The 15120-nt window shown below is 46.3% G+C and overlaps 1 protein-coding gene across 5 annotated transcripts in view; it reads right to left on the bottom strand.

Moving 5' to 3' along the window:
* The window catches only part of plekha7 (pleckstrin homology domain containing A7), a 303895-nt gene extending 292289 nt beyond the window's left edge, over nucleotides 1-11606 (bottom strand). For 3 of the 5 annotated variants that reach the window (XM_033038479.1, XM_033038480.1, XM_033038483.1), the window contains exons 1-3: nucleotides 11425-11605; nucleotides 11229-11305; nucleotides 11048-11105 (exon numbers count right to left, since the gene is read on the bottom strand). In XM_033038479.1, the coding sequence (XP_032894370.1) occupies nucleotides 11048-11105; nucleotides 11229-11305; nucleotides 11425-11507 (218 nt within the window). In that variant the 5' untranslated portion in view covers nucleotides 11508-11605. Of the gene's footprint in view, nucleotides 1-11047; nucleotides 11106-11228; nucleotides 11306-11424 lie in introns of all 5 variants that reach the window. The other 2 variants (XM_033038481.1, XM_033038486.1) reach the window with 1 other exon arrangement.
* Between the last annotated feature and the right edge of the window lie 3514 nt (nucleotides 11607-15120).

Raw genomic sequence — 15120 nt, 5'->3', positions numbered from 1 at the left:
AGCCTTCCCCGGGTCCCTGCCAACCAATAATCACCCGTACACTAGTACTATCCGACACGCACAGGGACAATTTTACCAAAGCCAATTAACCTACAAACCTGTACGTCTTTGGAGTGTGGGAGGAAACCCGGAGAAAACCCATGTGGTCACAGGGAGAACGTACAAATGCCATCCAGACAAGCACCTGTAGTCAGGATGGAACCCAGGTCTCTGGCGCTGTGAGGCTGCAACTCTACCACTGCACCACCATGCCGCCCAAATGACAGCACCTTATGACCCCAACGCTGTACAATTGATTGCATAAAGGCCCTGTCCCACTTTCCCAAGTTACTCACAAATTCTCCCGAGTTTTCCCCATGATTCAAACTCCGAGAATGTCCGTAGCAAGTCAGTAGCGGCTCATAAAGCCAGCCGTAGGTACTCGGGGCATCAGTTAAGTCGGGACGTTTTTTCAGCATGTTGAAAAACGTCCACGAGTAAAAAAAATAGCCCCGAGTATCTACGGCTGACTATTACCGTAATTCTCCAAGTTTGAATCAAGGGGAAAACTCGGGAGAATTCGTGAGTAACTCGGAAAAGTGGGACAGGGCCTTAGTTAGATCATGAAACCACACAAAAAGAAAGTGCAGACCAGCAAATTCTGTGGACATTAAATTGGAAGAGAGCACATCAAAAAGCGGATCGATAACTGGCAGGCCAACTCATAAAGCTGTGCATGAGTGAACAAGGAAATTATATTTCCCAACACAAGAATGAGATGGGGATCAAATCCAGAACATTATCTGAAACATTAGTTCCAAACAAGGACAAATACTTGTTTCCTTTCAAACCAAAGTAAGATTAAGTAATTATACAGATTAACTAATTATAGAAAGAAGGTGAAATCTCCATATATTCAGATCAGAGAGAGATGACTGCAAATTAATGGTGTCATTAAATTAATTTAACTGTGCCCACATTTCCTAGCATTTAAATTTCTATTCTGCTGAGGAAAATCTCAAACACCAATTCTTTAATTGACTTGAGTGAACACAAAATCTAGCACTCCGGTTTATTCATGCATTTTTCCCACTGAATGAAAATCTGCTAAGGAATGATTCCATCACAACATTTATACTTCCTCATTATACAAGTGGCTTATACAAAACACAAAGTATAGTTTAGAAATAGAGATCCAGGCCGTTCGGCCCACCGAGTCTTTGCAGACTATCGATTCCTGTTCACACTAGTTCTATGTTATCCCACTTTCTCATTCACTCCCTACACGTTAGAGGGCAATTTACAGAGGCCAATTAACTGATAAACCCGTGAGTCTTTGACATGTGGGAGGAAACCGGAGCACCCGGAGAGAGGGAGAACGTGCAAACTCCGTACAGACAGCACCCGAAGTCGGGATTGAACCTGGATCTCCCACTCTGTAAGGCAGCGACTCTACTGTTGCTCCATAATGTTGCTGGTTGTTGACAAGACTTCAGATATACAGCGTCCCCACCGATCAGTGATACACTAGCACTATCCTTCACGAGGGGCAATTTACAGAGGGCCGATTAACCTACAAACCTGCATGTCGATGGAATTGGAGCAGCCGGTGGATAGCCACGCTGTCAGGGAGAACGTGCAAACTCCACGCAGACAGCAGCTAACGTCAGGATTGAACCCGGGTCTCTGGCGCTGTCAAGTCAATGGTTTTACTAACACTGCGTCACTGGTGGATTTGGAGGGGTGGAGGAAGTAGGTACAAAAACAGATAGAGGTGACCCCCAGGTTATGAGGTAGATTGGCAGATATAAACTGCAGATATCCAGAGTCTGGAAATCTCAAGTGCATTACCACGTTGCTTGTGAAGTCATTCTTTTGGAGATATCAAGATTAATCGCAGTCGTCCGAAGCAAGATCGGGCAAATGCACAGACTCTTTTTGCCCAGAGTAGGGGAATTGAGAACCCGAAGACATAGGTTTAAGGTGAGGGGGGAAAGATTTAATCAGAACCCGAGGTGGTATATGGAACGAGCTGCTGGGTGAGGTAGTTGAGGCAGGGACTATCACAATGTTTATAAAGACCTTTGGATAAATTCAAGGATAGGATAGGTTTAGAGATATGGCCCAAACGCAGGCAGGTGGGACTAGTGTTGATGGGGAGATATTGGTCGGTATGAGCAAGTTGGGCCAAAGGGCCTGTTTCAAAACTGTATGACTAGTTCCAATAGTGGTGTGGAAATGTCAAAGACTGGAGGGACAGCTTTAAGGTGAGAGGGGAAAAGTGTAAATGAGGTGCAGGGAATGTTTTTGTTTTACTGCACTCAGAGAGTGGGTGGGTGGAGCAACAGTGGTGTTTATGAGGCTTTGACATGGGCACATAGGTGTGTGAGCTGTAGATTTCAGAAAAGCTCATTCCAAAATCAACCACAAAGTGTCCAAATCCCGGTGGTTGTCATGCTTCACTTGAAGTGATCAGAAGGCACAAACATCTATCTACGTGAGTTATGATTTTGCAAAAGCAATTTCAACTTGCCTCACACGCCAGAGACCCGGGTTCAATCCTGATCTTGGCCGCTGTCTTTGTGGAGTTTGCACGTTCACCCTGTTACCGTGTGCGTTTCCTCTGGGTGCTCCGGTTTACGCACACATCCCAAACACGTGCAGATTTTGTAGGTTCATGGGCCCTCTGTAAATTGCCCCTGATATGTCGGGAGTGGATGAGAAAGTAGGGTAGCATAGAACTAGTGTGAATGGGTGACCGCTGGACAGCATGGACTCAATGGGCTGAAGGGCCTGTTTCCATGCGGAATCTCTAAACAATCAACCCTTTTCATAAATAAGCCATCAGTAGCAGTAGTTTGCTGTGGAACAGGAGTTCCATGTTAACAATTTAATTCCTGTTAGAAACCAATTAGTGCTTCACTATCTTCCTAAACAAAATGCACACCTGCTCATGTTAAGTAACATTGTGGGAATATCATACGAGTCATTATGAATTGTGAATCATAAGTTATAGGAAGCAGAATTAGGCCATTTGTCCCATCAAGTCTACTCCACCATTCAATCATGGCTGATCTATCTTTGTCTCTCAACCCCATTCTCCTACCTTCGCCCAATAACCCCTGACATCCTTACTAATCAAGAATCTGTCAATCTCTGCATTAAAAATATCCATTGACTTGGCCTCCACAGTCCCCTGTGGCAACAAATTCCTCAGATTCACCACACTGTCAAAAGAAATTCCTCCTCATCTCCTTTCCAAACGTACATCCTTTTGTTCTAAAGCTATGGCCTTCAGACTCCCCTCAAACATCCTCTCAACAACCACTCTATCCAATCCCATCACTATTCGGTAAGTTTCAATGAGGTACCCCCTCATCCTTCTACACTCCAGCGAGTACAGGCCCAGTGCCTTCAAACGCTCATCATATGTTAACCCACTCATTCCTGGGATCATTCTCAAAACTGCCCCAAATGCTGTCTGACCAGTGCCTTATAGAGCCTCAGCCTTGCATACCTGGTTTTATAGTCTGGCCCTCTCGAAATAAATGCTAGCATATTGCACGTTGTACAATTGCAGCAGAATCCTGTTGTGATAGTATTTTATTCCTTTGCGTGGAGTCATTTCTTGTTGAAAAATACTTTCGTTTTCTTGTGATTACAGTGAAGTGGCATCTCCAAACAATTCAAACTACAACTTCATATTTGGGGAATTTTATATACTTGCGTAGTTTTGAGTTGTTAGTTTATTAAATTAGAATATAAATGGTCACAAAATCAAAAGTGGGAGAGTATTGATGGAAATAAATTGCTAAAAGTAGCAAGATAGATACAAAAACAGAGACACTTACGTAAGAATGCTGTTCATCGATTACAGCTCAGCATTCAACACCATTATACCATCAAAACTGATCACCAAACTCGGTAACCTGGGCATCGACCCCTCCCTCTGCAACTGGATACTGGACTTTCTAACCAACAGACCCCAGTCTGTTAGGTTAGACAAGCACACCTCTTCAACCCTCACCCTGAACACCAGCGTTCCACAGGGCTGTGTGCTGAGCCCCCTCCTCTACTCCCTCTTCACCTATGACTGCACACCTGTACATGGTACTAACACCATCATCAAGTATGCAGATGATACAACGGAGATTGGCCTCATCAGCAACAACGATGAGTCGGCCTACAGGGAGGAGGTCCAGCACTTAGCAGCATGGTGCGCTGACAACAACCTGGCCCGTAACTCCAAGAAGACCAAGGAGCTCATTGTAGACTTCAGGAAGTCCAGGGGCGGCACGCACACCCCTATCCACATTAACGGGACGGAGGTGGAACGTGTTTCTAGCTTCAGGTTCCTGGCGGTCAACATCTCCGATGACCTCTCTTGGACCCACAATACCTCAACTCTGATCAAGAAGGCTCACCAGCGTCTCTTCTTCCTGAGGAGACTGAAGAAGGTCCATCTGTCTCCTCAGATCCTGGTGAACTTCTACCGCTGCATCATCGAGAGCATCCTTACCAACTGCATCACAGTATGGTATGGCAACTGCTCTGTCTCCGACCGGAAGGCATTGCAGAGGGTGCCCAACGCATCACCAGTTCCTCGCTCCCCTCCATTGAGTCTGTCCAATGCAAGCGTTGTCTGCGGAGGGCGCTCAGCATCGCCAAGGACTGCTCTCACCCCAACCATGGACTGTTTACCCTCCTACCATCCGGGAGGTGCTACAGGTCTCTCCGTTGCCGAACCAGCAGGTCCAGGAACAGCTTCTTCCTGGCGGCTGTCACTCTACTCAACAACGTACCTCGGTGACTGCCAATCACCCCCCCCCCCCGGACACTTATTATTATTTATTCAAATCATTTGCTATGTCGCTCTTCCAGGGAGATGCTAAATGCATTTCGTTGTCTCTGTATTGTACACTGACAATGACAATTAAAATTGAATCTGAATCTGAATCTGAAAATGCTGGAGTAACTCAGCAGGGCAGGCAGCATCTCTGGCATTTCAGGTCAAGACTTCTTCAAACTAGTCAGGGGAGAGGGAAATCAGAGATATAGACAGTGATGTGGAGAGATAAAGAACAATGAATGAAAGATATGCAAATAAAGTAATGATGACAAAGTAAACAGGCCATTGTTAGCAGCTGTTTGCTGGGTGAAAACGAGATCCTGGTGCGGGTTGGGTGGGGGAGTGGCGGAGAGAGAGGGAGTGCAGGGGTTACTTGAAGATAGAGAAATCAAAACTCATGCTGCCCAAGCAAAATATGCGACGCTGTTCCTCTAATTTACCATTAGCCTCACTCTGACAAAGTAACTTGATTTTTTTAGAGACAAGTAATTGCAGACACTGAAACCTTGAGTGAAACACACATTGCTGGAGTAACGCAGGTCAGGCAGGATCTCTGGAGACCATGGACAGGAGAGGTTGCATCTGACCCTTCTGCAGCCTGATTGTAGTTGGGGGGTTGAAAACATGAAGAGATGGGGGCAGGGTACAGTCCAGCGAGTGATGGGTGGATACAGGTGAGGGAGGTTTGATCGGCAGATGGGTGGAGTAAGTGACAAAGGCTGGAGGTGAAATGGAGACAATGGTCTCAGATAAGGAGGGGCAGCTTCATCCCTACAGCCATTCGGCTATTAAACACTACAACCACCAAATAGGCTCTGAACTCGGGGGCTTAAAGATCATCCGAGGGTCTCCAACTAGGTATATGGTAGGTCAGGACCACTCTCTAGTTAGTGATAGAATAGTTTGGTTGCCTGATAACAGCTAGGAAGAAACTATCCCCGAATCTGGATGTGTGCAGTTTCACACCTCTTAGTTATCACTCATCATCCTTTCTTCAGAAGCCAAAGGCATATTAAATACCAGTTGTGTTAGTGCAGTTACATTGCAACACGACCAGGACATTCAGAGCATTCTTCAATACAATACTCAACCAGGCATTGGCCACCACTTCTGAAGGTCTCAAAAGGAATTTCTTCCTCAACGTAGTGCCTTTATTTGTATGAATAATAATCAAAACAACTCATGTAACTTTTTAAGGAATGGAGTAAAAGCTGACTTTTCACATGCTGGGCTGTTTAATCTTACCCAGGGAATAAGTTGGAATAATTCACCTCCTCAATCACACTAATGTTTCTGAACATTCACATTGTGTTAAACCATCATTTCCTTCGGGTATCCAGCAGTTTCAGTTTCCGACTTTAATAATTGCTTCTATCAACTAAATATCAGATATGGAAATATTTTTCTGACAATTAATTTTCAGATAGTGACCAAAGTTTAAATCCCAGACCTTCTACCAATAATCACAATTCACACAAACCGTACAGGAATACAGTGCAAAAGTACAGCTGCTCTGCTATTGATGTTTCTTAACTTCATGCAGGGGCTCATGTTGTCGACCTCCCCGTGGTGAGCCCTGCCAACTGACCTCATCAGTCGCCGCAGCTTGCAGCCCTAATGCAACCTCAGTCGCCGCGGCTTGGCGCCAACTTGGAGCGTGCGCCATTTTTAGGACGGGCACCTTCGGATGTCAACCCGGATGGCATCACCCTGCTGCAGATGAATGCGGAAGGCCTAATGGGCTACGGCGCCTGGAGGGCGTTACATAACTTCTGCTGCCCCAAACGCAAGAAGAAGAACTTAATGCAATTCAAACTCGGATTAGGAGTGCTAAGGGCCTGTCCCACTTACGCGATTTTTTCAGCGACTTGCCAACACCCGTCATAGTTGCAGCAGGTTGCCGAAATTTTTCAACATGTTGAAAATCCAGCGGCGACCAGAAATAGGTACGACTACTCACCACCAAAAAGGCATTATTCCGAGTTATTCCACTTTTTCATCCATTCCCTACACACTAGGGGCAATTTACAGGGGGCCGATTAACATACAAACCCGCACGTCTTTGGGATGTGGGAGGAAACTGCAGCACCTGGAGAAAATCCACGCGGTCACAGGGAGAACGTGCAAACTCCACACAGACAGCACCCAAGGTCAGGATGGACCCTGGGTCTCTGGCGCTGTGAGGCAGCAGCTCTACCCGCTGTGCCACTGTGCCACCCTCACACTGGAGAGATGCTGACCATTTACATATTGCTAGTGGAACCATTTGATAGTCAAATATTCCACTTTATTTAATCACTTACACATAATCACATATTACACAGATGGCTTTTTACTTTAAATTGCAGAACACCAACAATCTGGAATCTTCAGGAGATCAGGTTTACTGTTTCCCCTGTCCTGCCCTCCACAACCCCATTAGGCACATATTTCCCCCACCATTTCCTACTCCCCCAGTCACCCCAGGGACGTGCGGTCGGGGGAGGCAGAGCTTCACCTGTCATACTACCAATGAAAATAGCTATTAAGGAAAGTAAAGAATAATAATAAAATAAACTAAATATAAAGATTTTTCCACTGATCTGTGTTATAAATGTCGTTTCTATATGAATCTAATCATTTTTTAATAGTAAAAATCGTCAGATTTGCGCAGCTCTGCTGCAAATACAGGGAGAGTTGAGAGGTGAGGCAGCGACGAGCTGAGCCTCCCCTCTGATTGTGCAACCCCTCAGAAACTGCATGGAGAGCGGGCAGTAAGCGTGTGCTTGTTACTATCTCTCTGTATGTCACCAATGTAATGTCTGCGGCACAGCACAGGATTCCACCGCTGGTGGCACTGACTTTCCAGCCGTGGGCGGCGCTGACTGGTTGGTTGATTCGTTGATTTGTAGCGGCCGATTCGGAGGCTCTGGGCCACTGAGAGCTCCCAATTGGGCCCCGCGCCCAAATGGGCCCCGTGCTGAGGGGTGGAGAGAGTAGAGGGGTGGAGGGGGAAGCAAGGGGTACACAGGGAGGGGTGTGTGAAGGGGAATGGAGGAGGGTGAGGTGGGTCGGTCCCTCATGGTCCCGGGGCAACGCTCCCGCCCCTCCAGTCGCCGTGCTTCACTTAAAAGACAGCCCCGGCTCCACCTCTCTCTCTCCGCGGGAGACGCAGTGATTATTGGATTATTGCAGGGAGGGCCGGGCCACTGACACTAGCCAGTGCCTCCCCAGCCATTGACCTCACCGCACGTCACTGAGTCACACTGCCCCTCTCCTCCATACACTCATCTCCAATTCCGGAGTCACATATCTCCCCTGTATCCCTCCTCTTTCATCTACCACCCCCTCCTCCCGTCCACCCATCCGCTCTCCGGCTTGGTACATTTCACTCCTCTCCTTATCCGACACGCTTTCTCTTCTTTTCACCTCCAGCCTTGATCACTTACTCCACCCATCTGCCAAGCAACACCTTCCCCCCACCTGTATCCACCTATTACTTGCCAGGGGAGCAGTGAATTGGAGTGTCCCAGTCTGAAGAAGGGCCTTGATCTGAAACGTTACCTATCCATGTTCTCCAGAGATGCTGCCTGACCCGTTGGTTACTCCAGTATTTCTGTTTACCATTTGCCAGGCTTTGTCCTGCCCCCACCTCTCTTTTCTAGCTTCCTCCCCCCCCCCCCCCCCCCCCCACCCCACCCACCACTCCCCACCTCAACTCTATCGATCTGAAGAGTCCCAACTCAAAACATAATCTATATATTTCCTCCACAGAGGCTGCCTGACACACTGTTCCTTCAGCACTTTGTTTGGAGCTAATCTTTAGACTTTAGATATACAGCATGGAAGCAGGCCTTTCGGCCCACTGAGTCCGTGCTGACCAGTGATCACCACATACACTAGGTCTATCCTACACACTAGGGACAATTTACAGAAGCCAATTAACCTACAAATCTGCACATCTTTGGAATGTGGGAGGAGACCAGAGTGCCTGAAGGAAACCCACGTGGTCACAGGGAGAACGTGCAGACTTCTGTTTCCACACTGTATCTTTAAACTATAAGTAAACACTTGTCAACTCCTGAACTACGAACTGCTTTGTAATCAATCTACACTCAGCAATTTTTGCCTTTTCAATATGTTATTACAGCGGCTGGATTTATTTTTAATATGGTTCATTTTTAATATAGCTTCAATATGCAGCCGTTAACTCAACCCATGGTTTGCATTATTCAAAAGAATCCTTGTTGACGAGGAAATTTTATTTTATAACATTTAAGCTCCAGATCCATTCCTCTTTGCAATTCATGATGCAAAACTTCCAAAGAGAATGTTGTAAATGTCCCAATTATAGGAGGCAGCAGGGAACGAAGGCTCAGGCACAGATTCCCACTGGAGGGATTGTAGATATCAGTCATGTACAATTGTGCCACGCTCATTTCCCCCAACTCAATATCTCAAGTGGATTAATACAAGCCGCAGTAAACTATTCCCAGAGGTTTTGTGAATTAACAAATCAGGCAATGATTTACTCAAAAGACTCCAACTGCTCCATAAAAAAATATATCCAGAAATATTCAATTGCGGCACAGGCTTTAAATTAACAATAATTTCACACATCATACCATCATCACACCATAACACAGTGGTGCAGCTGGTAGAGCTGCTACCTCACAGCGCTAGAGACCCGGGTTCAATCCCGACCTCGGGTGCTGTCTGCGTGTGGAGTTTGTACATTCTCCAGTTTCTCATCCACTCACGACACAATAGGGCCATTGGATAATAACCCGCACAGAGGAAACCAGAGCACCCGTTGGAAACCCACGAGGTCACAGAGAGAGCGTGCAAACCCCACCCATACACAACATCCGAGATCGGGACTGAACCCGATCTCTGGCGATGTGGGGCAGCAGTTCTACCCGCTGCGCCATTGTGCCGGCCGCCCATTATCAGTTGCCGCCTCTCAACAACATCTGGAACGACCAACTTGATCCAGAGTTTACGGACAGTCTATCATCGATCTCTGAAATGAAGATGTAGCCAAACCTGGTACTTCTGAAGTTAGTTATTATCAGAAATAATTGCAAGCCTATCTTTACCTACATGCACGTTGTTCCTCCCACACTCGAGGCAAGGGAGTCTGCGAAGTCGACACGATTGCTAGTGTGTGGTCTAACAATGTGCCAGTGTGGGTCTACACCAACTCCTTAACACAAAATAACCTCACACATTCCAACTAACAGACAAACAGGGATTAACCAACACCACAAATAACCTGTTTACTAAGATAGGCATAAAACAGTCATTATAAATGACTGAATTTAAACGTTTAGCAACACGACATAGATTTGAGCAACTCGATTCTTTTTAACACAGCCAGCTAAACAAAAATGACAGGCAACACAAAATGCTGCAAGTGTTTTGATGGATTATACAAATCAGACTCCAATCTGTGAAACAATTTCAATGCAACCCCATAAGGTTACAGTGTACATAGAGGCAGAGATTGTCTGAAGCTATTTAAAAATCAGCGCTTTTGCAGAGTTGTGGGAAGAAAGCACTTTTAAAAAATTCGACACTGAACAGGTCACTACTAGGGGCTATTTATCACCATAGCAACCAAACACATTGCAGGCTGGAAAATATTTTGCCTTTTTTGTTGTTTGTGAAGCGATAAAGCGATGATTTAATACCCCAGCGAGACTGGTGGTTGAGGCTGGGGCAGCCTATGCATCGTGTAGCTTCACTTGCCCGCCATACCAACTCCTATCTTTTACCGACGGCCACTGAATCTCTACACACGCAACACGTTGGAATGGAATTTGCATTAGAACTGAAATGAGTGGGGGTTTACCAGCCTTCTCCCATCTATCTGAGACTGCTGCCTTTATTTTAAAACAACGAAATGACATTGGACGATTCCTCAAATAAAAATACCCGCTATTTGAAAAAGACTGTAGTTGAAACACTACAAGTCCATTGCAATGTGAATTTCACCTGTTGCTTGAAACCCGCAATCATATCACCGCCTCGCCATTCAATCAATATTTGTACGCCAATGCCAAACGCAACCGGCTGTGAATGGCACCTGTAAGATTAACCTTTGTGCCTCGAAGTTAGTAAAAACAAAAAGGTGAACTGCGAACTGAAACTTTCCAGGGCCGCGCGGATCAAAGCGGCAAGTGGGGGAAATTGTCACAAGTTTTGGAAACAAACAGAAACGTTCAACAAAGCACTCACTTTATGAAGTAGCTGGCTCCTTCTTCAGTGAAGGCTTCCTCCCATCCCAGAGGTAAATCTAGAAACAGTGTGAGAGAGGGAGGTTAGTCGCCGCAAGTTTACAACAAAGGGCAGAGGCTTGGGGTGGGGGGCTATGGGGGAGTGGAAAGTTTGGGGTAAAGTTATGGGGAAGGTCTCTCACCTGAGAGAGTCATGTGGCCCGTGTTGACAGGGAGAGAGGTTCTGGGATGCAGCCAAGTCGTGCTCCGCGTTTGGTCGCTGCGAGAGAGAAACACAAAAGGGCAGAGCAGACAGTGAACAAAAGAAGTGGTTTTACTGTGAAATCCCGAGCGCTGCTGGAGCGGGGCAGCGAGGGGAGGAGGGGGGGCTGCACCTACTCAATGAAAAAGATGCGGCCGTCCTCGCAAACTCCATAAGACCACAGCCCAGGTAACAGATCCCGCCTCAAGGCAGCCGCCATGATCCAACCATTACAACCAGCTCCCTCCCCCTGGATTATCAAGGTTAAAGGAACACTGCAGGTTGCTTTTCCGCCGGCAGAAAATAACAATTGCACAGGACACCGTCCCCTTTAAGCAGGGGATGGAGAACAAGCTGCCTGCAGCAGCACGGAACAACCTGATCACAACAGCTCTCCTCTCTCCCTCTCTCTCCACCCAATGATTGTTACTGGATATAACGTATCGAGTACAACCTTGCTTCAGATTCCACTGTTTACCTTGTGTAGGAAGGAAGTGCAGATGCTGGTTTAAACTGAAGATAGACACAAAAAAACTGCAGTAACTCAGCGGGACAGGCAGCATCTCTGGAGGGAAGGAATGGATCTGGAGAAGGGTCTCGACCTGAAACGTCACCCATTCCTTCTCTCCAGAGATACTTCCTGTCCCGCTGAGTTACTCCAGCTCTTTGTGTCTATCCACTGTTTACCTTTCCCTGTTCCAATTATAAATCTTGGATTACAGGGCACAGCCTCAGTCGTAGGACGTACCTCTAGAAAGGAGATGAGGGGGTGGTGAAAATGTGGAATTCATTGCCACAGAAGGCTGTGGAGGTTAAGTCATTGGGTTTTCAAGGCAGAGGTTGACGGATTCTTCATTAGTACAATCCTTGAGTGGAGAGAGAGAGAGTTGTGATCAGGTTGCTCCTCGCTGCTGGAGTCAGGGGTTATAGGGAGAAGGCAGGAGAATGGGGTTTTGAGGGAGAGATAGATCAGCCATGATTGAATGGCGGTGTAGAGTCGATGGGCTGAATGGCCTAATTCTGCTCCTATGATCTATGACATTATATTCACTTATAACAGCGTGGATCTCATCCCTTGGTGGTTCCATCGTGACCAGGGCTGTTGTTTGTACAGAGTTCGTATGTTCTCCCCGTGACCTGCGTGGGTTTTCTCCGGGTGCTCCGGTTTCCTCCCACACTCCACAGACATCCAGGTTTGTAGGTTAATTGCCTTTGGTATGATTGTAAATTGTCCCTAGTGTGTAGGATAGTGCTAGTTTGTGGGGATCGCTGGTCGGCGCGGACTCGGTGGGATGAAGGGCCTGTTCCCGTGCTGTATCTCTAAACTAAACTAAACCCAAACGAATGCTAGCTTAGACTTGTTGTACAAGACCCACGAAGTCTGAGGAATGGGTCAATCGAAAAACATCACACATCCTTTTTCTCTGGTGATGCTGCCTGACCCACTGAGTTACTCCAGCACATTGTCTCTTTTTATGCAAACCAGCATCTGCAGTTCCTTGTATCTCTTTCTATGATTATGTTCAAACAAAGAACTGAAGACAGACCCAAAAAACTGGAGTGATTCAGCGGGACAGGCAGCATCTCTGGAGAGAATGAATGGGTGGTGTTTCGGGTCGAGACCCTTCTTCAGATGCTGGTTGATAGACAATAGGACACAAAGCGCTGGAGTAACTCAGTGGGACATTGGACTTAGTCTCTGGAACTGGTGCACTACAATGCTGAGAACTATATCCTGCACTCTTGGCTCTAGCTATTGTACTGGAGTTTGGCTTGATTTTATTCATGTATAGTATCTGGTTTGATTGGATAGAATGCAAAACAAAGCTTTTCACTGTACCTCAGTATACATGACAATGATAAACCTAAACCTAAAAAATACACAGAGTGCTGGAGTAAGAAGGCAGGTGAGACAGCACATCTGGAGGGCATGGATAGGTAACATTTCAGGTCGGGACCCTTCTTTAAACTGATTGTAATGGGGGGGGGGGGGGGGGAAAGCTGGAAGAGAAGTAGTTTTTTTTGTAAACCAGCATCTGCAGTTCCATGTGTCTCTAACAGTGGCCCCACCCCGGTCATTCCTCTTCTCATCGCTGCCATTGTGCAGAAGGTACAGAAGCTTGAAAGTACACACCACCAGACTCAGGTACAGTTTCTTCCCCTCTGTTATCAGGCTTCTGAACGGTTCCTCCATAAGCTAGGGCACTGTCCAATTCACCTCTACCCCATTGCAGTATTGGACATTGTCTCTGGAACTGATGTGCTACAATGCTGAGAGCTATATTCTGCAATCTTCCCCTTTGCTATGCGTAGGAAGGAACTGCAGATGCTGGTTTAAACCGAAGATAGACACAAAAAGCTGGAGTAACTCAGCGGGACAGGCAGCATCTCTGGAGAAAAGGAATAGGTGACAAAGTCACAAAGGGCCAAATGGTCTCCTCCTGCACCTATTTTCTATGTTTCTTTGTGACATTTCGGCTCGAGACCCTTCTTCAGTTTCCCTTTGCTCTACCTACTGTACTTGAGCTTGGCTTTCTGTACGGTCTGTCTGATCTGTTTGGAGAGCATGGAAAACAAAGCTTTCCATTGTATCACAGTAATAAACCTAAAACTAAACATATATCCCTTAAACATGCACTCCACCCAAATATCGTCATCTCCCCCTTCATGCCCCGATGCTGCTGGGAAGCTGATACTACACGCCTGAAGCGAAATAACACATGAACAAGTATCTGAGCAGTTGATTTTAAATCATTATCGCTGGAGTAAGAACACTTATTTTTTTGAACAAATGTCATAGGTATTAGCAAGCAGGACAAATAAATTCTAACTTGCAGCAGCTTAACAGACTGGCTGGAAACACAGGAATTAGAGATAATATAATAAAAGCAAACCAAAAATAGTTCAATTCAATGGATAATGAAGAAGCTGTTCTTGAACCTGGAGGTCATGGTTTTCAGGCTCCTGTACCTTCTTCCTGATGGTAGGAGTGAGATGTGAATGTGACCAGCATGGTGTGGGTCTCTGATGATGCTGGTTGTCCTTTTACACTTCAGAGATACAGCACGAAACAGTCCTCCGACCCAGCAATCATCCTATACACTAGCACTATCCTGCACAATAATGCAATTTCCAATTTTAAGCAAAGCCAATTAACCGAGAAACCTGCACATCTTTGGAGTGTGGGAGAAACCGGAGCACCCAGAGAAAACCACGTGGTCACAGGGAGAACGTACAAACTCCGTAGTCAGGATCGAACCCGGGTCTCTGCCACTGTAAGGCAGCAACTCTACCGCAGCACCACCTCTATTTGAGGCAGCGATTCTTGTAGATTCCTTCGAAGGTGGGGAGGGCAGTACCCGTGATGGAGCGGGCTGTGTGTGGTGGGGAGGGCAGTACTCGTGATGGACCAGGCAGTGTTCACCACTCTCTGTAGTCTCTTTCGTTCTTATCGTACTATAGAAATACTATTCACAAAGAACTGTAGTTTTGTGTATATTGTGTTTGTCTTTGTGTAATTCTTTCTTAGAAATATTATAGAACTGCAGAAATATGTCAGACTAGAGGGCATAGACTTAAGGTGGAAAGTTTAAAGGAGATGTGCGGGGCAAGTTTTTTACAGAGGCTGATGGTGCCTGGAACGTGCTGCCAGGGGTGGTGGTGGAGGCAGATATGATAGAGGCATTTAAGAAGCTTTTCGATGGACACATGGATATGCTGGGAATGGAGGGATAGGGATTGTGTGCAGGCAGAAAAAAGTTGGTTTTGTGGGCTGAAGGGCCTGTTCTTGTGCTGTACTGTGCTATGTTCTATGTTTTTTATTTTAGTGTAGA

The sequence above is a fragment of the Amblyraja radiata genome, chromosome 20 (genome assembly GCF_010909765.2).
Source record: "Amblyraja radiata isolate CabotCenter1 chromosome 20, sAmbRad1.1.pri, whole genome shotgun sequence".
NCBI lineage: Eukaryota > Metazoa > Chordata > Chondrichthyes > Rajiformes > Rajidae > Amblyraja > Amblyraja radiata.
The sequence above is the reverse complement of the archived record's forward strand: the minus strand, read 5'-3'. Positions and strand labels throughout refer to the sequence as shown.